The sequence below is a fragment of the Typopeltis vanoorti genome, chromosome 26, assembly GCF_054136105.1.
Source record: "Typopeltis vanoorti isolate ZY-2024b chromosome 26, IOZ_Tvanoo_1.0, whole genome shotgun sequence".
NCBI classification, from domain to species: domain Eukaryota; kingdom Metazoa; phylum Arthropoda; class Arachnida; order Uropygi; family Thelyphonidae; genus Typopeltis; species Typopeltis vanoorti.
The window spans coordinates 29,760,908-29,783,835 of NC_143574.1; the positions used below are offsets into that span (position 1 = coordinate 29,760,908).

General features: G+C 35.3%; 1 protein-coding gene across 2 annotated transcripts in view; it reads right to left on the reverse strand.

The window, feature by feature from the left end:
* Kaz (E3 ubiquitin-protein transferase Katazuke) overlaps window positions 1-22,928 on the reverse strand; it is a 204,426-nt gene that overhangs the window by 67,732 nt on the left and 113,766 nt on the right. For both annotated transcript variants that reach the window (XM_090414968.1, XM_090414969.1), the window contains exon 5: window positions 13,613-13,816. In XM_090414968.1, the coding sequence (XP_090271094.1) occupies window positions 13,613-13,816 (204 nt within the window). The remainder of the gene's footprint in view (window positions 1-13,612; window positions 13,817-22,928) is intronic.

Consider the following 22,928-nt stretch of genomic DNA (forward strand, 5'->3'; position numbering starts at 1 on the left):
ATGAAGCCTCAACAGTGTCTCCCACATAGCACTACTCAGACTCCCTCTCCAGACATGACCTGGCAAAATATGTGATAGCGAGATTATGTGCCAGTTGATCGGGAAGCCTCCTGACTTGTTACTGCCAGGTTTAGGCAAGTGCAGTTCAGGTGCCTGCAGTACCACCATTTAACTGATGGGCCCTTGAAACTGAGGTGGTTATGGGTTTCTAAGTATGTTTGGCTTGATCTTGAAGGGTACCATGTATACTGCAGAGAGAAGTGGGGGGGGAACAGAAACCAGAATCCCTGCTCTGGAGACCAGACATGGCTTATGCCATTCAAGTCACAAATAACTGAGTGGTGGTATTTCATCAAGCAATGAAGGTCATCTACCATCTGGTAAATATAATCTAGCAATGTATAACATGAGTTTAAACAAATGGGTTAATTAATACAGTTCAAACAAACTACATCAATAGGCATTGTGTAGATCAGCAGTTCCCAACCTTTTTCTAGTCACGACCCCATTTTATAGAGGCAAAGTGACCTGCGACTCCGATACATTAAAAATAGGCTTTTTAATAGGGTAAATGAAAACACATCGAAAATAGATTTTTCAGTATAATATAATTCAAAATAATGTTAACTTACGACATATTTAATGCGATGATTGAAATTGTAACTCATTAACAAGCTTAAAAATTCGCGGTTGAGTTTTCGTTAATGCCAACCTCATGTCATTCTCAACATTTATTCTGTTTCTTGTTTTGGTTTTCAATTGAAGAAGCGTTGAAAATCCACTCTCACAGAGATGTAGAAACAAAAGGAAGTAAAACTCGAAACGCAAGCATGGTGACATTTGGATATGACTAATACATAGCACACCAGAATTGAGTCAGCAGTTTTTCATCAAATAAGTTGCGTGCTGAGGAATTGTTCCGCAGATCCAAGAATTTATCTTGTTCTTCATCGGGGATGCTGGCGACATCAAGGGAAGCAGAGAATGGATTTCATACCAGTGCAGCTTCTTCTTCTGTCAGCTCAGGGAAATAATGCTGGAGTTCATTTTCAAGAGAATCGAGATGTCCAGTAATCTCTTCTTTCAAATTGCCATTTATTTTGCCTGCAGATTCGTCTGCCACACTACACAGTTTCTCAAACATGGCAACATTTCCTAGATTTACTTTTCTTTGCCAGTTCTGGAGTTTGGATATAAATGTCCTGAGATTATCTCGAAATTCGATAATAGTTGTTTCCTTTCCTTGGAGTTTCAGGTTAAGCCTATTTTGCTGTTCTAATATATCTGCTAGATAAGTAATTCTTCTCAACCAAGCTTCATCATTAAAATAGGCCACAAGTTCATGTTTCCAGGAATAACTCGATTTCTTCTTTCAACTCGAAAAACTATTGACCACATTTCCTTTTGATAACCATCGTACAGCAGTATAGAAAAAAGAACCTCACCCATGATCAACATTCATGTCTTTACACAGCTGTTTAAACAGATGGCTGTTAAGAGCTCCAGATTTGATGTAATTTACAATTTTGATCACCGAATCAAGTGCTTCTTGCAGGGTAGCTGGAAGAGTCTTACAGGCAAAAGCATATCGGTGAATCATGCAGTGGATTCCCTTTGCTTGGGGAGCAAGTTCTTTTACTCTTTTCTGAAAACCAGACTTAGACCCTAGCATAGCTGGTGCACCATCAGTACAAACCCCACAGACGTTTTTCCATTCTAGTCCTCCAGCCACAAAAAAGTTATTTATCACCTCCATAATATCTTCTCCTTTTGTAGTAGTTTCAAGTACACTATAAAAATAGTAACCCCTTCTTTGATGCCTTCTGAATGAATATATTTCATGAAGACAAGCAACTGAGAAAATGAGCTTACGTCCGTTGACTCATCTACTTGAAAAGAAAACAATGGTGAAACTTTGATTTCATTCAAAATCTGCTCTTTAATGTTCATGGACATGTCTGCTATACGCCTTTGAATAGTATTATTAGACAGAGATATTCATTGCATCTTTACTTCGCTGGAAACCCCAAGAATTAACTTTAACATCTTCAACATGCAGGGTTTTATGAGCGTTTCTCCAATTGTGTGAGGTTTTTTTTGCTTGGCAATTTCCAATGCTACTTCATATGATGCTTGTAGTAATGCTGTTCGTTCTTGATATAAGATTCCTGTTTGATCAAATCTCTCACGTTTGCAACTAGTTTCATACCGACGAAAAAACTCTAAATCCTTTTTAGAATGTTCAAAATGCTTTGTCTGTAAGTGACAAGAGTTTTGATGGTTTCATAGACTCAGCACTGAGAACAACTTTGCACAAAACGCATTGTGGCTTCACTATTCCATTGTTAGTCAAGTAAGTAAAGCCATATTTCAAAAAATCTTCTGAATATTTACGTTTTCTTTCCATGGGGAGGGATTTCTAAAAATATAAAAATATATATTTGAAACAATTTAAATAATATAATACAAATGTGCACAAATAATGTAACAAAACAGTTCAAATAATTATTAAAAGTAAAGCAAAAACATTTATTTGAACTTTCACACTTAAGATCCCAATTAATTAGCAAATAAACTGGCTTAAAAAAACCATTTATTTTATTGAATTTATAAAGAAATACTATTGAAGACAATAAAGTTACGTGAAACATTTATTTCAAAAAAATATTTTCCAACGTACACTGTAAATCAAACACTGTTGAATCCACATCCATAATATTATGGGCAGTTATTTTAGTTACAAAACATTTAATTACAACTACATGAAATTACAATTACCTAATTCAAATCTCTGCTTTTGTGTGATAAATGCAAAAATTACGTATCTAGACGTTAAGTGGTTTTAATTCATACAAAAATTAAAAAATAATTTTGCATACCTTTCTAAATAGTGTTATCGGGTCGCTGGATGGTGAGAGTGAAAAGCCTAATCTGCAGATTATATTTTGATTGAGTTTAGCTACGTAGTCTGGAGCTGTTGGCACTGCTACAGTGACAACTATGGTGTCTGGACCTTACAGCACTGCTCGGCTGGCCAAAGAAGGGAAATAACATGGATCATTCGATTTGTGTCGCCATATGATTTATTATATTTCGCAGAATTTGCTGGTATCGAAGAAAAACTGTTGCCGCCCACAAGAAATAAGGCTAGGCACTCAGCACGCATGTATCACTAAGAATCGACCAATCACAAGCCGGGGCCGCATTCTGTAGAGTCAATCACCAAACTGTGCATGAACCTGGACCTCACAACAAGCTAACCCAACGAACGAAGATCGTTACACGTTTATGCAAACAAATCTCTGTGCAGGACGCGATGACGTGATTTTTTGCTTTCCTTTTTAAAAATTTTCATAGCTCACCACTGCCCAGCGACCCCATAGAAAACCCTTCGTGACCCCATTTGGGGTCGTGACCCATGGGTTGGGAACCACTGGTGTAGATAATGGTTAGCATGTGGGAATCTCATTAATCTTTGGACTCCATGGAGATGCCCATCTAATAATCATCATCAAATTTCTTATATCAGAATATTATCAGATCTCAGAAGTGCTGTAAAAGACTTTGGTCTTTTACAGCACTTCTTATAATATCAATTCACCTAGATTTTGGTTTTCCTCCAGGTCTTTTTCCTGCTATCCTGGCAAAAAACTTGTTAACTTTTCCTTTTTAAATGATCATACCACCAGATCTGCTCATATGCATGCTGACAATATCATGTTCCTTCCTTTTAATATGATACTGCCACTGATGTCATTTGTTCGCCTCTCCTAATTTTTCTCAGAACTCCCTTATCTGTGATCTCCAGTCTTTAACAATCAAATGTTTTATTTCTAATCCAGCAATCAGATCCATAAGTTAAAGTTGGTTTAAACACTGTCTTGTATACAACTAGTTTAATGTCTTGATCACCTTTTCTCTCTTATTCTATATAAATTTGTGCAGTTGACATCCCACCATAGCACCTTTCCTAATTCTGTTTAAATTTTTATTGAATTGTATTAAGTCATTGTTTATGGCAAAGATTTGCCATAAACAATGACTCGTCCAGCTTGATCAGTGATGTTGGAAAAGGGGAGCCAATTAGAAATGAAAATATTTCCATATTTAATTTGCCATCTTCACTAAAATTGTGCTTAAATACCAGAAAATATTTTACTTGTACTCCATTCAGGATGCAGGTAATGTTTTCAATATTCCTGTGTATTTTCAGAATTGATTTTTTATTGTTGATATCCATACCACATTTATTACATCAGGTATTCAAATTTAGTAGTGAAACCTGTACTAGATTTATTTAGGAGTATAACATCACCTACGTAAAGAGCTGATATTAACTTCTACAATTTTGAGGTGGTCTAATGGCATTTTCCTTTATTATGTAAAGGAATCTACATAATCCATATGGAAGATGAATAATGGAGGTAACGTGCACCCTTGCCTCACACCTGATTTAACATCATGCTATCTTCCTATACTTCCTATTTCTAACTGCTGACTTACAACTCAAATATACACTATTTACTGCTCAATATAATATTCCATTTATTTACACCATATAATTGTAGTGTGTTGAGCAACTTTTCTCTTAGCACCTTGTCAAATACCTTTTCAATATCTATAAAAGTTAATAAATCTTTCATTATATTACCATGATTTCAGAACTATTTGTCTTAAAGTGAAAATCTGATCCTGACAATCCCTATTTGGCCTGAACCTGGCTTATTCTTCCCCAAGTTTCTCTTCCACAATTTTTCTTAACCTCTTCTCAAGTATGTGTATAAACATTACCTGGAACACTCAGTAGGGAAATGCCACTGCAATTCTCACATTCCATTTTATTTTCCTTTTTTTATATATGGGTACTATGAGAGTTCTACCCAAATCATCTGAAATTTGATCCTCTGACCAGGATTTCTGAATTGTCAGTATAACCACTGTAAAACGTTTTTACTTCCATATTTGAGCATTTCTGATTTGATTAGCATCTACTCCAGTTGCCTTTCCACATTTTAGGTTTTTGATGGTTTTTTTTCTACCTCAATTATTGATATGTACTCTTGAGACTGCATTCTTCTTCAATGTCTCCACCACTGTGCTATCACTGTTTGTTTCATTTGGTAGTTTCACCTTTCAAAGTAATTACTCTAGACGTCCAGAATTTCTTTATCTTCAATTTTTATGTCACTTTTATCATTTTTGATTTTCCTTTTACAGTACTCCTTCCTCCATTTCTAAACTTTTTCAATAACCTCCAGAATATTTTGACACCTTCCTAATATTCATTTTAAAGTTCTCACCAGTCTTTCTGCATCTTTTGTTTAGCTAATTTTATGCAACAATAATAATAATTTGGAGAAACCAAAGCCAATGACAATTCTTTAAAAACTAAAACCATGGCATTCAAAGGAAAATATCCACCCAAAAAAGAAATAGTTATAGATAATTAAGCATGAACATGAGAAAAATCACTGCAGTAGAAATGACATATATAAATAAAACAGTAGGTTATATATGAGCAGACAGAAACATAAAAGACAAACTTGAACGATAGAACATACAGCCATGAGCTGGAAGATGACCTCTGAATCGTTTAAAACAATAATACTTTATTACTTGTTACAAAAAAAAGTTACTAAGATTAAAATCCACCAAACTTTGGTAAAAAAGACAATTGCTTAATTTAAATGAGGTAAAAGCAATAAAGACTCAGTTTCTTTAAACAAACACTTGCATTTAAAGCATCTTCTGTGGGTCAAGCATGCAACAAATTGTTATATTCTGTTAACCTCATGCTGAGTGACTCTGGAGTTAAGAGACATCCAGCAGCATATATATATCATTGGTAATCGCGTCTCTCTCTCTTCTCTATTGAATAGCCAGTTTATCCAAAATACAAAAGATGGAATTTGCATGAAACTGCTAAACTCTTGCTGTTGTCTCTAAGGCATTCTTCTTTCAGGGTGGGTAAGAAAGTGGAAAATTTGTTGATGGCTATTTCTAACTCAAATATTGATATGTACTCCAGACTTCATTCTTTTTCAATGTCTTCCAACACTATGCTGTCTCTACTCATTTCATTTAGCAATCTTTCAAAATGAATTTTTCAGAACAGAACATCTAGAATTTCTTTGTCTTCATTTTTTTTTTCCCCCGATAGCCTCCAGAATATTTTGTTAATTTACTGATATTTTCTATATTCTTACCAAGGTCTTCCCATGACTTCTGTTTAGCTAGTTTTACAAAATGCTTTGCTTTCTTACATTTTTCTCTGTACTCTCCCAGAGCAGAGCACGTGCTAACTTAAATATGCTTTCTACATTTCCTTGACTGCCTCTAACTTTCCGAGTCCACCATGGAGTTCTGATTTTTCTATACATGCAAATAACCTCACTACATGCCTCTATGACTGAATTAATCAACGTTCCCTTCAGGGTGTGGGTACTGAATCTCCAAGGTTTGGTTCTTATTTTTCAAACTTTTCTTTCTTTCTTTTCTTATCTTTTTTTGAATAGTATTTAAGTCTACAGTTCACTATAATTTGCTTAACTTTGATTCTTTTTAAAACATTTTTACACACTTATCTTTTCAATATGGTATTCAGTTTTATTTTGCTCAAAACTAAAACTTCCTATTTCAAATCCTCTGTGTATTCATATTATGAACCAGCATGAAGATATTATTATCAACAATAGTGCAGTCTATGATGAAGTGTCTTTAGGATAACAGTTTATCTCCATCTAATTGTTATGTAGGATGTTGACTACATGGTTCACTAATTCACTTTGTCTATACTGGCATAATATCATACACCCCCCCCCCCCTCTCTTGAGGTATATAAGATGGTACAGGACACAATGCCTTTCACCTTTTCCTATTTCTTGCATCTTCTCTCCATATGAATTTATGAACATCTTTATTTTGGAGCATTATGTTGGTAGTAATGACTAGTCCATATCTTGAACAGAAATTTACAGGTACTTAACCACTGTTATTAGCTTTACTCTTTTCTCCATATGTCTCCCAAATCATTTCTATATATCTGTAATGATTTCCTAGTCTGCTATTTAGATCTCCATGATTAATCTTTCTACAATTAACTCTGATCCACAGTATTTTAATAAGATGATACACCTTTTTATTAGAAAAGGTGACTTCTTTAATTCAAAACTTGATAAAATCCTGGGTCTGGTTCCCATGGATGAAATAAATACTGGTCAAAACCAGTCTGTGAAGAGCACACCTTCATATAATGCATAGCAAAGTACATGTCTGGAAGGAATGTGCTTTACGTTACAGGATACTAAGAGAATAGATGCGAAATCTATATACAAGTAGCCTAATTGCGAAAATATTTCGCATGCAAACTTTGTTTACATATGTTTGATTAAAAGATTAAAAAAAGAACATATCTTGTCAAATATAATTCGTTCGTTGAACAAAGATTTAAACAAGAACATAATTTCTTCTCATGTGCAATTTGCTCATTACTAATAGACAAAATGGTTATCACAGATGAACAACAACAACACTATATCCCGAAATTGCATAAACCTGATATCACATAGAACTGATACAGAAATACAGGATCCCTTGGTATGACATACAGAAGCTGTTTTTAAGACAAACACTAAAGAAGTTTTCCAAATCCACATGGCTAGTAGCTTAGTTAGTAATGCTTTAAATGTAAATACTTTTTTTTTTTTTTTTTTTTTTTTTTTTTTACACAACATTATATATATATATATTTTTAAACTAGTCAGATGTTACCCTTCTGGCTTGCAGCTCTTACTCGAATGTAAGTGACGTTGTATGTTTCACCTTTTGAATTTTGCCTATTGTTTTGCTGATGATGGACAGTTAATTTCTGTTCAAAATATTTAATGAATTCATATTATCAACACACTGATTTCCGTGCGTGTATTTGTTTACACCCTAATTACCTATCTCTCAGATACTTATGAAGTTACCTAACAGAGGCTATATTTTGTTGAATAATTTTTTTAATTGAAATCTTATGTAATAATAAAATTCTAAAAACTGAGATCATCCTTATATATATATATATATTAAAAATTATGCTCTTAATATAATAACTGATTATTCACATGAAATCATTTTTACAAATCAAATCAAACATGCAAATATTCAAAATGCTTATGCATTTTTAAAATGATTTTCCTTAAAAAAGCACACACACACACACCACACACACACACACACACACACACACACACACATCATACTACCAGAAATCATGGGACATCTCTCCAATTGCAAGAAAATGGGTGCAACTATGCAATATTCAAATTTTGCAGCCTATAAATAAGATCAGCAGTTAGTCAGGAAATCAAAATAATTTCCAGAAAGAATGTTGGAATTGGATGTTTGGAATTACAGCTGATGCATAAGACTATGAGGTCAATGTGTTATGCCTATTAACTGGGCATTTTCTGGAAAATATACATATTCTGTATGACAAAGAACCCTAATTTCCAAGAAAAAAAAAACACTACCACCTCTGTATGAGACAGGTTACAGTTGCAGAAAATGTCTGTATATAGTCGGGTCGGCTGCTAGAGGGATTTGTAGTTGTATGTGTGTGTTGAAAGCTCCTGATAAGATAAGTGTTATTTTAAGTTATTGTTGATAATATTACTTGAATATTACGTAGTTTTGTTTGCCTTGCGTATCTTAGTGCGTCTGTTTGTGTGTTTTTGGTGTTTAATTTTATAATTTGATAAAATACGTTAGAAGTATGGCTCCCGTACGAAGGAAAATGGCGGCCAGTAATGATGGTTCACCATCTTTATTCAAGAACAGTAATATAAAGAAGATGATTCAGTGTACTATCTGCGAGATGTACGCTTTGCGGAGTGCGGTCGGAGTGTGGTTAGATGATAATAAAGGAGTGAATGTGTGTAGAAAATGTAGGGAGAATGAGGAATTAGTGTATTTCGGGTCGTGAGTGTGATATTTTTGTCAAACTTCAGAATGAAGAAAATAATGATATGACAAGAAATGGCGAGGTTGTACCAGAGAACTGTGAGGGTGTGAATGATAGTATTAATTCAGAGCATATTAATGGTTTTACAGAGAATAAAAAAGATGCAAAAGATGCAATGAGTGAGATCATGTTGTTGAGTGGTGCGATACAAAGGGCAAAACAGCAGCTAGAGCGTATGAGCAAAAGTCGACTGAATGAACCAGCCAATAATAAAAATTATGATAGGAAAAATAAGCATATGAGTGTGAACGTGAACAAAATGAAGGATAGAGTACTGTATGGAGACTCGTTAGTACGAGGTGTGTTAGTAGAGGATTTGACAAAATCGTACCAACCTGGTGCGACCATAAAGGATGTAACTGAGTCTATTAGAGAGCAAAAGGAAACGGTGAAAGAAATGATTGTTGTGGCAGGTACGAATGATTTGAAAGGAGATAAAAATGGAAATGATAGAGGACTTGAATGAATTGTTTGAGGTAGCAAAAGAAAAGAGTGAGAGAGTTAGAATGATTAGTCTTTTGCCACGGTATGACAGTGAAATGCTTAAAAGGAGGGCCATAATTGCAAACAACTTTATGCGTGGGTTATGTATGATGAGTGGTGTGGAATTTGTGGACGTGTGGAGTGAGTTTGTTGGGTGAAAGGATCTATATAAGATGGATGGCTTGCGTTTGAATGGATATGGTGTAAGGAAACTTGAAAAAGTGTGGCTGAATGTAGTGGATGTGCAAAATCAGGGAAACTAGATTTATTAAAGGGGGGGGGGGTAGGAGAGGCAGTTGAATGTATGAATGGGTATAATATGCCCGAGTGAATAAGAACAACAAATCAGAATGGGATAGTTAATATAAGGCATCAAGGTAGGGTTGGGGCTAATGGGGGGGGGTCTTAAATTCATGTACACTAATGCTAGGAGTATTAGGAACAAGAAGAGTTTTTTCCCATGGTTGGCACTTCCAGACCACAGGTTATTGGTATTAGTGAATCATGGTTGACTGTAGATGATATAGCTAGTGGGACTGAATGTGATGGGTATAGGAATGACAGGGAGAATAAAATGGGGGGAAGGAGTATTGTTGATGATAGCTGATGAGCTGCAGCCAAGGAGAATAGAAGTTGAATTGCAGGATAGAGAATAGAGCACATTTGAGGCCATTTGGTGTGAGATTGTGGCTAGCAGAACAAAATATACAATTGGGTGCTGCTATAGACCAGGTGATGGAAAAGTTGGTAGTGACAGTATGCACAAGCAAATAGAAATGAATGGAAGAAGGGTAATTATTATGGAAGATTTCAACTATGGGGTCAAGCACTCTCTGACTCCTAATATTAGGGGTCAGAGAGTGCTTGACCTAGTAATTACATCTGAGGATTTGGCTGTAACAAATATGACCACATTGCCACCAATTGGTGAGAGTGATCATAGGGTCTTGACTTGGGAGGTGGCTAAAGGTGTGGAATTTACAATTAAGACAGGGTACATTGTGGAATTATCGGGCTGGAAAGTATGATAAGCTTAGGAGTTTGATTGGTTCAGTGCCATGGCATGTACAACTGAAAGGACTAGAAGTTGATAGTGCATGGGAGGCAGTTAAGAAGTGTTTGCATGAAGCAATGGCTGACTGTATACCTAGAGTCCGAATAATAAATCACGTAGGGGTTAAATGGATGAATAACACCATTAAGCTTGAGCTGCAAAAAAAGAAACAACTATGGCGGGAATTTAAGGAGAAAGGTGACCGGCAGGCACGTGAACGGTATAAAGCGCAGGCCAGATGGGTAATGAGTGTGGTAAGAAAAGCAAAAAAGGATTACGAAAGAACATTGGCTATGCAGGCTAAAGAGAATACTAAACAGTTTTTTCGATATGTTGCAAATAAAAGAAAAAATGTATATGGCAGAATGATTTTAAAGAATGCTGATGGTAGGGAGGTAACTGAATCAGTTGATATAGTTGAGTTACTGAGTGAGCACTTTGCAAGAATATATCATCCAGGTGGTGACATTGCAGAAACGAATGAACCAGTAGATTATACGGGAATGGTGATGAATGAAGTGGAGGTGAGTAGTCTATTGCATAACCTCAATGTCAATACATCTGTGGGGTTGGATGGTATACCAGCTCGTGTCGTACAAGAAGCGGCTAAAGAATTGTCAGTACCCTTGACCATTTTGTTTAATTTGCGTCTCGGGTCTGGGTTAGTCCCGACAGGGTGGAAAGAGGGGAAAATAGTTCCACTGCATAAAGGTGGTTCCAAGACTGCTGTTGGAAATTACCGACCGATTAGCATATCAGGAACCATTGTCAAGGTCTTAGAGAAATTAATCAAGGAAAGAATACAGGATTGGATAGATGAAAATGGGATATTGTATGGGGGACAACATGGTTTTGTGAAGGGTAGATCATGCCTCAGTAACTTGCTCACGTTTTATAACACAGTGACGGTGAACTGGATAAGGGTAATGGGTTTACAGTGATTCTACTGGACCTTGCCAAGGCCTTTGACAGGATACCACATGGAACCCTAATCAGTAAACTGGAGCAGATGGGGATGGATATAGGGTTGGTGAGATGGATAAGAGGGTGGTTGATGGAGAGATACCAGAGAGTGGTTTATTCAGGAGTGGAGTCTAAAACACGGCTTGTGACTAGTGGTGTGCCGCAGGGCTCTGTTCTTGGACCACTGCTTTTCAATTTGTTCATCAATGATATAGGTAAGGATCTGAGAGGAAGTGTTCACTTATTTGCTGATGATGCAAAGTTGGGTAGAGCAATTGTGAGTACACAGGATGTCAAAATTTTATAGAATGATTTGGATAGTTTGGAGGACTGGGCTAGGAAAAATGAATATCAATTTAATGTGGAAAAGTGTAAGGTTATGCACTTTGGGGTAAAAAGAATAGCAGCAGTATATCACATTGGTGGAACCGTACTCCAGGAGATTGATGAGGCCAGGGATTTGGGAGTGTTGGTGGATAGGGAATTGAAGTTTAGGGGACACATTGCAAAAGTGGCTAAATCAGCTCATCAAATCACTTGGCTTCTGAAAAATACTTTAACATGCAGAGACAAACAAGTTGTTGTTCCTCTGTATCGAGCCTTGATAAGACCCCATCTGGACTATGTGCCCAGTTATGGGCACCAGGGTTTCTTCATGATGGGGAGGAAGTGGAGAGGATCCAGAGACGAGTGACCAAGATGATAGCAGGTCTGTGGAATGAACCTTATGAGAATAGATTGAAGATTTGTGGGTTACAAAAATTGGTCGATAGGCGGAAGAGGGGTGATATGATTGAGACATTCAAATTACTGAAGGGTTTCTATAAGATTAATCCAGAAGATATTTTTGAAAAAAAGAATGGTGGTGGAAGGACTAGGGGCCATGCATGGAAGCTGGGCAAGAATGTGGTTGACAAGGGTGTTTGGGCTAGGTTTTTTACTTGGAGAGTGGTGAATGAGTGGAATAAGCTGCCAGAGTCTGTTGTGGGTGCTACGACCGTGAATGAGTTCAAGGCAAGGAATGATAGATACTGTGTGAATGTCGAATAGTTGTTCTTGATGATGTTAGGGCCTCCCTCGATGAGTATGTCGACTCCTTGGAGTTGCCCGGAATAATAATAATAGTAATAGTATATACCTAACATGCAGTAATTAAGCATTGCAGTCCACAAGTGACAATGAACTGATGAAGATTTGCTAGACTGTGACAACAAGCTGAGATAACTAACCCTTTTAAGGAGTGTCAGGTTCTATTATTTTAAGCTTATCTGATCATCACAGCCTAAATCTAAAAAACTTCGTCTGCAGATAGCAGCAACCACAAGTAATTTTCCAAAAGTATTTCCATAACATGCAAAGACCTTTGCTTTTGTTAACAACAGAGAATATGCACCACATTCATATTCAACTAAATTATTATTTAGTTGAATATGAATTCGACTAACTAATAGTTGAATTCATAGTTGTGCCTTAGCCCATGCCATTGAAAAATGGCATGGGCTAAGGCACACAGAATCTGGATGGTTGAGTAACACAGAAAACAGTCCTAAATACTGTTATATGCTCTTCAAGTCCGATGAATTTGGGTATACAGAACACTTGAAAAATACAATTTACCAAAGAATGTCTTCTAACAGTAAAGTATAAAAGCAACTGTCAAGATGTGGGTTTGCTTCTCGTATACATCAGGTTCTACTGATGGAAGAGGAATGGAGTCATGAGTGCTAAACTCTGCAGTGATATCATGAACAATTGTGTGTGTGTGCATGCACACTATGGTTTAAAAAGAACACTGGAACATTAGCAGCTAGCACAGAGCAATGATATGAACTGGAAAGAACAAAAGTAGATGAAGAATACAGAATTAGGCACAGCACAATGGTGCTCTTCGTTACAGAAACTTAATGTTTTAAAAGAGAAATGGAGCAGAATAAACCAACTTTCTATATATTATAGCAAGTCTTTTACAATGCAGTGAAGCAGTTATTAAAAGGTCTAAAATGGGACAACACATTATTTCCACTGATAAAGATGTTCTTTCTTTATATTGAACATGTCTCATGATTTCTGGTAGGATAATGTGCACTCGCATATTTATATATTACCTCTATGTTGGAATGTTCTGCAAGTTTCAAAGCTGTATTGTAATATCCAGATCGAAGAAAATGTTCCACTAACATTCGATCCAAACGTTTCTTCTTCCACTGAATTACAGCATTGTCGTTAGTACTTGTATGCTCTTTTAAGTGATCTAATCTACGTTTACATACCGAAGCTGCTTCTAATTCTTCAATGACACTTTCCTCAGCCTATTGATAAAAAAAAAAAAAAAAAACATATGATACAACTCGCATTACAATGAAAGACAATTTCAATACAAGTCCAATAATGTGCTTGTATTAAAATAGATCTATTCATATATAAATGTCATGTTTCTTAATCTCTACCTCATACTAAACAACCACAAACCCACTGTCCTGTATTACTTATACTGCTGCTACTATTACCACCACCATCATTCGAGATCTCCACTATTTAATCACTCTGCAATAATTAGCAATACATCCCCACCTTTTCTATTCAACTTGTTCTTCCAGAATATAATGTACACTCATTGCATTTTATTCCATAAGGATATCCATCGGCAGTAATTTTTAGTCCTGTATCATTTACCAATACTAAAAATTCACTGGCCTTTATTCTTGATGCTCCTGGCATAGGTGGACATATGATAAGCAAACACCATTCTGATGTTTATTCAAGCAACTCTTAAAACCTGACTCATTCAAATAAAGCATTAGTTGATTCATCAACCAAATTCCTTATTTTATTTTCTGCAACACTGCTTTTCTTCTCTGACAAAACTGGTCTCACCATTCTATGGATCATCCTTTCTGTACTATCTCAATCCCCTCCCCATTATAACAATCTCTCGTTCATTTTAGGAGATATATCCCAGTTTACACTCTGTCATACCTAGTATTAATTTTCTTTAACTAGATATGACAGGGTATTTATTCCTTCACAGATTAATTTCTCAAGGCATCTAATACCAAGCTACATACAGAAAGCTAGTCACACTAATTTGATCAATCGTTAACCCCTACTGGCCTGATCACTGTAAGTCCTGTTATCTGTTACTAAGAAACAATAAACACAGATAAATTAGAACAAAAATAGTATTGATGGTGTCTACTGCAAGCCCATAACATATCAGCCAGTACATACATGCAACCCTTACCTAACACTACTCTTTACAAAATTTGGAGTCATTAACACCCCCCAAAACAGTTTTAACAATTGTTCTAATGAGCAAGCTCTTAAGTAAGAATTATAAATTATTAGCAATACAGTCATAAGCAATGGCTATAACAAAAATACCATCAATAAAATTCTTCACAAAATTACACCTAAAAATGGAAATAATACAGGTTATAGTAAAACCTTTCGATATAAGATAAATATAAAAATTATAAGATAAGATAATTTCAACCTTAATCACTCTATAAAGAGGCAACAATCAATATTTCAGAAAACAGGCAATTGCGAAACTTTTAAATTTTAGATATTTGAAATGCAACCAATCTTTAAAATGATGGATTCCTAATATCCTTTCAATTAATAATCTAATTATCTTTAATTTACTTTTTATTGCAGTTAAGTTCATATGAAATTGGAAGAAATATAGAATATACAGTAATGGATTCTTTACTATGCCACATGTATAGAAACTGTACCCAACTCCTCAGTAAACTGTGACCTTGGCAGTGTCTTCCTTACACCACATAGCATTGCATGGATTCTCCAAGAACACTTGGTAGAATGATGGAAGTACAATTATTTGCTAGCTGACCAGGAAATTAATTAAAGCATTGCTATTACATTCAGTTCAGTATACCATAAAGTAGGTGATCAATAGAATAACTGTTTCTAAATCTGTACCCTTAAAGAAAAAAAATATGCCACACCACAGAGTATTTGTCTTTCTTCTAAGGAGTAGGATGCAACACCTCAAACTTTATGCATGTTCACTCCAAAATGGTTTCCCTAGATGATTTAGTGCCTACTCAGTGAAGGCTAAAGTATCAACCCAGCCACAATTCAGTCTGTAATAATGAACCTCTGCTTGCTCATTGTCATTATAACAGTAATAGGAGTCAGTCCATTTGTAGATCATCTGTTTACATCATCCACACCTGTCCTGATATGGTGTAGACCATACCATAGATGACTTGGAAAGTGAAAGCCCTTTGGCATAGTGGTTGAACTAGGAATAGTGACAAGTAAGTCATGTGTATATGTGTCTGACAGTAAAGTTTCCAAACTATTGTAATACAAAAGGTTTCATGCAACATTTGCACAATTTTTCAAAAGAACTGCTGTGAGACAGACAGAAATAATAATAAAGCAATAATCTTAGTAAAGGAACATGAGAAATGCTACAGATTGTCAACAATGCAAGTGAATAATTTAAAAAGATTCACACTAACAAAAGAGAGCAATGCTTATTAAAAAAATAATAATAAAGAAATCCAACAAATTATCTGCAAAAAAATTCTTACTCTATAAGAAAAAAAAAAGTATGTCATTATAATTTACAAAAAAAAAAAAAAAGGAAATTACAAAAAAGCTAAATATTAATTTTCTACACACACTCAGATTGCATAAAATCAAACAAACAAGATCATCTTGATTTATAACTGATGATATCGCCTATTCTCACCTTTTATTGCCTATGCCCTTTTATAAGTTCATAAACTTTACAAACATCATTCTAAATTAAAATATTTAAAAAATAATAACTTATTTCTATCACTACCTTAATTTGATAGTCACACTTCAGGATTACTTCTATTCAATAAACAGCTCTAATGACAAGCTGAAGTTGGGGCAATGTTCCCCAATCTTTTCTGATAACCTCTACATGGAAACGTTTAGAGACAAACTCCAAAGTGTGGCTAATATAAATTGACAATATAACTAACATTAACCAATATTTTTGCACAGTCAAATTGCCATTGTCAGGAAACAAAACATAATAAGATATGTGCATGCAGGCATAACACTAAGTAATGAAGATGAAACATGTCAACTGAGAGCAGGACTAAAGTCCAAAATAGTAATGATAAGTGGGCTAAATTGGACATCCTTGGCTAACGGGCTGAAGCATGGAGGATAAAAGTTTCCCAAATTTGGGATAGTTGCATGTAATCAAATTTGTTGAGGTTAAGGTAGTTTCTTAAGGCAGAAGCAGATTCAAGGAGAAGTCTTTATATTTACTGCAATGGAGTATAGTGGTTTTTTTCCAGCATATTCTATGGCAGGCGTCCAAAGCATGGTCAGCAAGTCCTGAGTGGCAGTAGTGATTAAAATGGATATAGTCCTTACATTCAGCAATTCTGATGTTGACTGTCCTGCCTTTTTAGCCATAGCAAGTCTAGGGACTGTGGCTGATCTTAAGTGGAATGGATAAGGGATGCTAATTTTTTATATGGTTTATAAGTGGTTGAAAAATCATATTTTTTAAAGATTTTTGTTAATTTTTCAGGTGTGCCTTGGATATATGGAATAGTGATAGTTTTGGTGTAGACTCTGTTCTGGTGTTTAATGTGGTGTTTATATTTGTCTTTTCTTATTGGGATGGTGCACTTTGTTTCCCCTATGTAGGGCAAATTACAGATGCATTGAATTTTGTACACCCCTAAAATGGGCAAGGTATAGAAGAGGATCTTATGGTTTAAGTTGAGTAAATTTCTTAATTTTGCAGGACATCTGAAGGTTGCCTTACTATTGTAGTTAAGTATTGTTCCATCTATTTTTTTCTGATATGCCTCTAATCTATGCTAGGGCATTCTTGTAATCTTTTTTGCTTTTAATGATATTTTTGTGCAGAATCTTGTGAACTTTTTTTTTTTTTAAATAAACATTTAGCTAATAATTTTATATTCTTTGCTCAGCACCTGCTCATTGGAGCAAATTGTCAGGGCTCTATGCTTGAGGGTGCTGATGACTGCCTAGTTTTTGTGTTGGATGGTGATATGAATTTTTGTGTATGTATGTATGTATTGGCCTGAGCATGTAGGTTTGCAGTAGACTGCAAATGAAAGGCAGCCTGAGGGAAGATGTGTGACAAGTGTGTCTGTTATTAAACAGACACACATGGAAAAGGAAGAGAGTTATTATTTTCAATCTTGATGGTAAATTGGATACGTTTGTGCTATTTGTTCAGGTGGCTTAAGAATGTATTTAATGTTTTGCAGCTGTTGGGCCAAAAGGCAAAACCATCATCAACAAATCTGAGCCAAGCTTCGGGCTTTATTTAAAGTTAGCTATGGGGAAGCAGGGAATGGTGAGTACATGGCTGCACCTTTTTGTAGGTAAAAATTACTTTGCCACACAATATCTGGAGCAAAGTATGTATGCAAAAAAGGGTTGTGATATCATGCAGAAATATGCTCTCTATGAGAAAAATAGTATCATTGATCAGGACATTAGTGAAAAAGGTAGTTATGTCAAAGCTGATTAATAAATTTTCATCACGGAGTGTAATGTTTCTAATTTTGCTTATGAAGTGTTGTGTATTTTTTATGTAGGAGGGGAAATGACCTATCAACTTGAGTGTAGCAGTTAGTTTCTTGGCTGACTGATAATTGGGACTATCGATTCCTTCACACAATCTTTTTCAACCTCTTTTCAAGCATGCTTGAAAAAGAAAAAGTAGACTTAGTAGAGAAATTTCTCTGTAATTCTCACATTCAATTTTATTCCCTTTTTTTTATAGATGGGTAACTATGAGAGCTCTACTCCAATCATTGGAAATTCGACCTTCTGCCCAGGCACTCTGAATTATGCAGTGTAGCCACTGCAAAACTTTTATACCTCCATACTTAGCATTTCTGGTCAAATATCATCTACTCCAGCTGCCTTTCTACATTTCAAATTTTTAACGGCTGTTTTTACCTCAAGTATTGATATGTACTCCTATTTGTATTCCTCTTGAAAATTTTCTAGTATGCTTCTGCTTGGTTCATTTAACAGTCTTTCAAAGTAATTACTCCAGACATCTAGGATATTCTTATCTTCAGTTTTCATGTCACCTTTACCATCTTTGATCCCTTCTACAGTACTCTTTCCTTCATTTCTAAGCTTCTTCAATAGTCTCCAGAACATTTTGCCACCTTCCTGATATTCATTTTCCATATTCTTATCAGAGCTCTACTCTGATTAAAAATATGGAAACATTTTCCTCAGTATTCTTTTAGGGCATCTGCTGACTTATTTGCTAGGAACTTTTGGTATGCTTTCTTCTTTTCCAGGACTGCTTCTTTAAACTTCTTGCATTCTTATTTTTCTATCCTTGCAGACAATTTTGCCACATGCCTCTTTAGCTGAATTAATCGTCTTCTTCAGAGTTTGTCACTGAGACTTCAGGGTTTGGTTCTTGTTTCAGTTTGTTTCATTTTTTTCTTCAATAATGTTTGCATAGTCAAGTCTATAATTTCTTATAAAAGCTGCTCACGTTAATTCTTTTTAAAACTTTCTTACATACTGTTCTTTTCAAGGTGATATCCATTTTTATCCTGCTTAGTACTAAGTAATGGTCACTTCGAATTTCAAATCCTCTGTACACTCTTGTATCCTGAATGAGCATGAAGATATCACCTATCAACAATGACAGCCAATGAGGATTTTCTAATTTCTTGTGTTTTTCTCCACACAACTTTATGTTGAAACATAGTGTTAGTAATGACTAGTCTGTGTCATTAGCAGAAGCCAGTAAATACTTACCATTATTATTAGCTTTGCCCTTTTCTCCAATTTTTCCCAAAATGTTCCTATATGTTTGGTAGGATTCATTACTCTGCTGTTCAGATTTCAACAACAAGGACCACTTTTTCCATTTCCTTTATGTCAGCTGCCTGTTTAACAACTCAAAAAATTTCTCCACTTCTTCCTTGGAAGAACCTTCTGTGGACCATAGGCACAAATTGTCCACTTCCCCTATTTTGAAGTTTGCCCACATAACTCTACTTGAAACTGCTTTTCAATCAAGAAGTTTATCTTAATGTTTAGTGTTAAATGCTATTGCTACTCCTTCCTTTCCTTGATCATTATTGCCAAAGTAACATCCTATACATATTATTTAGTAAGATCTCAACTGTTTTTGTCTTCTTTATCTCAGTAATGCAAATTATGTCCATGTGATACTTTTACATTTCTTCTGCAAGTTAGATTTCCTTTCCATTAATACTCCTTATATTGATAATTCCTATTGTCAGTTCTTCTGATGTTGGGTTTATTCTTTTTCTTCTTCTAGATGTTAAGTTGGCAAGTAGCTGACTTTTCACTGTTCACCCTGGTTAGCTGACGAAAACAACGGGAGGCTTGTTTAACCAGGTGACAACTCAGCCAGCATGAAATCCCATCATGTAGTACCATCATATGCATTTGTGGTTAAACCAATAGAGAGTATAATTTGATCAGCTAAGTCCCAAATTGCTAGCCCATTCCTCATTTGTTCAGTATAACCAATAGATACTTACTAACAGGGTGTACCATGTGAAGGTGAGGATAGGACATTAGGTCAGAAGTGCCAATCAGTTCTCCACATTCCTGAAAGGCAATATGGACGTCTCCTCCCAGTTGTTTGGCTTTGACCCTTATGCGATCCCGTTTATTTTAATTCAAGTATTGTTTTCTTAATTATAAGTAATTACTCCAATGTGTGTTTTAGTCTCCACAAATTCTTCACTATGAATAGTAGTTTAGAACTACTGTAGCACTTTCTCTTATCAGATTTAGTAATTACTATTTCATTATTTTTCTTGATTTCAATATTGCTTCATATTCTTTATAGGAGAGGTAACTTTTTTTTTGGAGATTTTGCTTTAATTAGCCAAGAATAACCAAATTTAGCCCACTAGTGAACATTATACACGATTTTAGGCCTATTCTCAGTTGACATGCTTCATCTTCATCACTTAGTGTAGTGCTTGATGCCCATATCTTATTATATTTTGTTCCCTGATGATGGCAGACATTACCAAAATATTGGAAGTATTATTTATATTTTAGTTAATGTTAGTCTATGATGTAATTTTCTTAAAAAATACAGTTATGAACAGACAACGTAACAGCTTACCACCAGACTTACTATAATCCACGAATAATGGCTATTCCACAGCATGCAAGGTCTCATTACGGTAAGCTAAAATTGAAGCTTTCTAGGCAACTGAATAGATTAGACTTTCTAAAATCCTTGAATGTGTTAAATTGAAACAGCAGTTTAATTTACCAAAGGCTCTTTGAACATACAGATGCACTAGTTTCGTCCTTTTATGTGAACAGATTGGCACTACTCGCATTCTACTTGCCGATACCAACAAAGCTATTTGTGAACTAGAAAAAAGAGCTCTCCGCAATGCTGAGTTTTGGATGATTCTTTCAGACATCTCTAACACATCAGCCACCAAAGAATTTGTAAAAATACAACATTGCCACGTCAACAAATTTGCTAAGCTTCTAAAAAACTCTGCTGTCAAGTCTCAACAACATCAAGTAAACACTGTAATAAACTTATCTTCATTCACCCTCAAATCGGAAGCAATTAGGACACTATTTCTTGACTACAACTATGCCCTTGCATCTATAAAAATTCCTACAGGAAAACTTATGATTGATGATGATGCCCATATTGAAGACAATATTATACTGAATGTTGCCAATGTACCAATTCAAGCAACACCTCCAAAAAAGTAAGCTTCGTTTATAAATTAACTATTAATGATTACACATTAAAACTTGCTTCTTAACTTTAAGATTGTTCAACTGACCTTCCCTTAGACTATGACCGTACCAATGCACAAATCAGATCACTTCACAGACTTCTTAAAAAGTTTACTTCCTGGCTTGTTGAAGTTACTAATAAACTAAAACCATATAATTTTATACCCCCCCCCCCCATATATGGACTACCTAAACTTCATAAACAGAATGTACCATTATACCCAACTGTAGATGTCACTGATTCATCTGCATACAAATTAGCCAAACATTTAGCTCAAGTACTCTCATAATATAATGGCAATACTTCTTCATCCACACAAAAAAAACTCAGCCCACTTTAAAAGCCAGTATATTAAACCTCACAGTCCAACACACTGATATTATGGTCAGTTTCAATGTTCCTATTCAGCAATGTCCCACTTAAAGACATTTTAGATATTATTCAAATTGAATTTCTTCCTAATATTTAAGCCTTGTTTAAATTCAATATGAACTCTGGCTATTTTGTTGGCAAGACAAATTCTACAAATAGAGCTGACAGCCATGGGGTCTCTGCCTGTCCCCCACCCCTGATTAATATCTTCATGGAAACATCTGAAGAGAAAGCTTTAAACTCTGTCCATACAGACCCACTATTTGGCTATGCTTTGTTGATCATGTGTTCTCCATATAAAAATATGTGGATGTGCTCAACATATTTTTAACACATCTAAACAATCAACATCCCAGGATCAAGTTCACATTAGAAAAAGAAAATGACAACAGTCTCCCATTCCTAGACACTTTAATTATATGCCTGCCTGATGGATCCCTGGCATTCTCTGTTTAAATTTTCTTAAAGAATACAGTTATGAATAACCAGCATATACATTGACAATGTATATGTTGTTCAATATACATTGTCAATGTATATTGAACAACATATTTGCTTCAATAGCATATTTGCTATCTAGACACAATTCAGAAACTTTACTCAACTTATTCAAAATTAACATTTTTCATCACAATTATAAATTCATACTTGAGTTGGAAAACAATCAACCACTACCTTTACTAGATACCTTGGACACAAAATATGAAACAGCATCAGAACATCTTATAGTCTTTCCCCTGCCCTTTGCAACTAGATTATCAACTTCCTCTCTGGTGCCTTTCATTGCATGTAATGCAGGATGGCTTCCTCTCATCAGATTTTTTTTATTGATGCTGGAGTACCCCAAGGTTCTACACTCTTCCTTCTTAAACACAGATCTCTAACTTCAAATCCTATTCATCTTCTATAACCAGTGTTTTAAACGCTGATCTCTTCACATTTTCCATATAGAGGGAAGATAATCTAGTGAATTTCAATGCTATCAAAACATGGTTTTGTCTTATTATGCAGAAGAAAGATACTATTCACTCCCTCTTACTTTTGATAATGTTCTGATTTCCATCAAAGATCAGTTACCCCTTCTTCAGCTGACTCTCACATCAAGCTTATCCTAACAAATGTATTCCATCCATAGCTTTCCCCAGCTTCCAAAAAAAAAACTTAACATTCTTCTTCGTTTGAACACTTCACTCCTACTCAATTCCCAACATTTCATATATCCCAAATCTGACTGACCTTAGAATATTGTTCTCACAATCAAG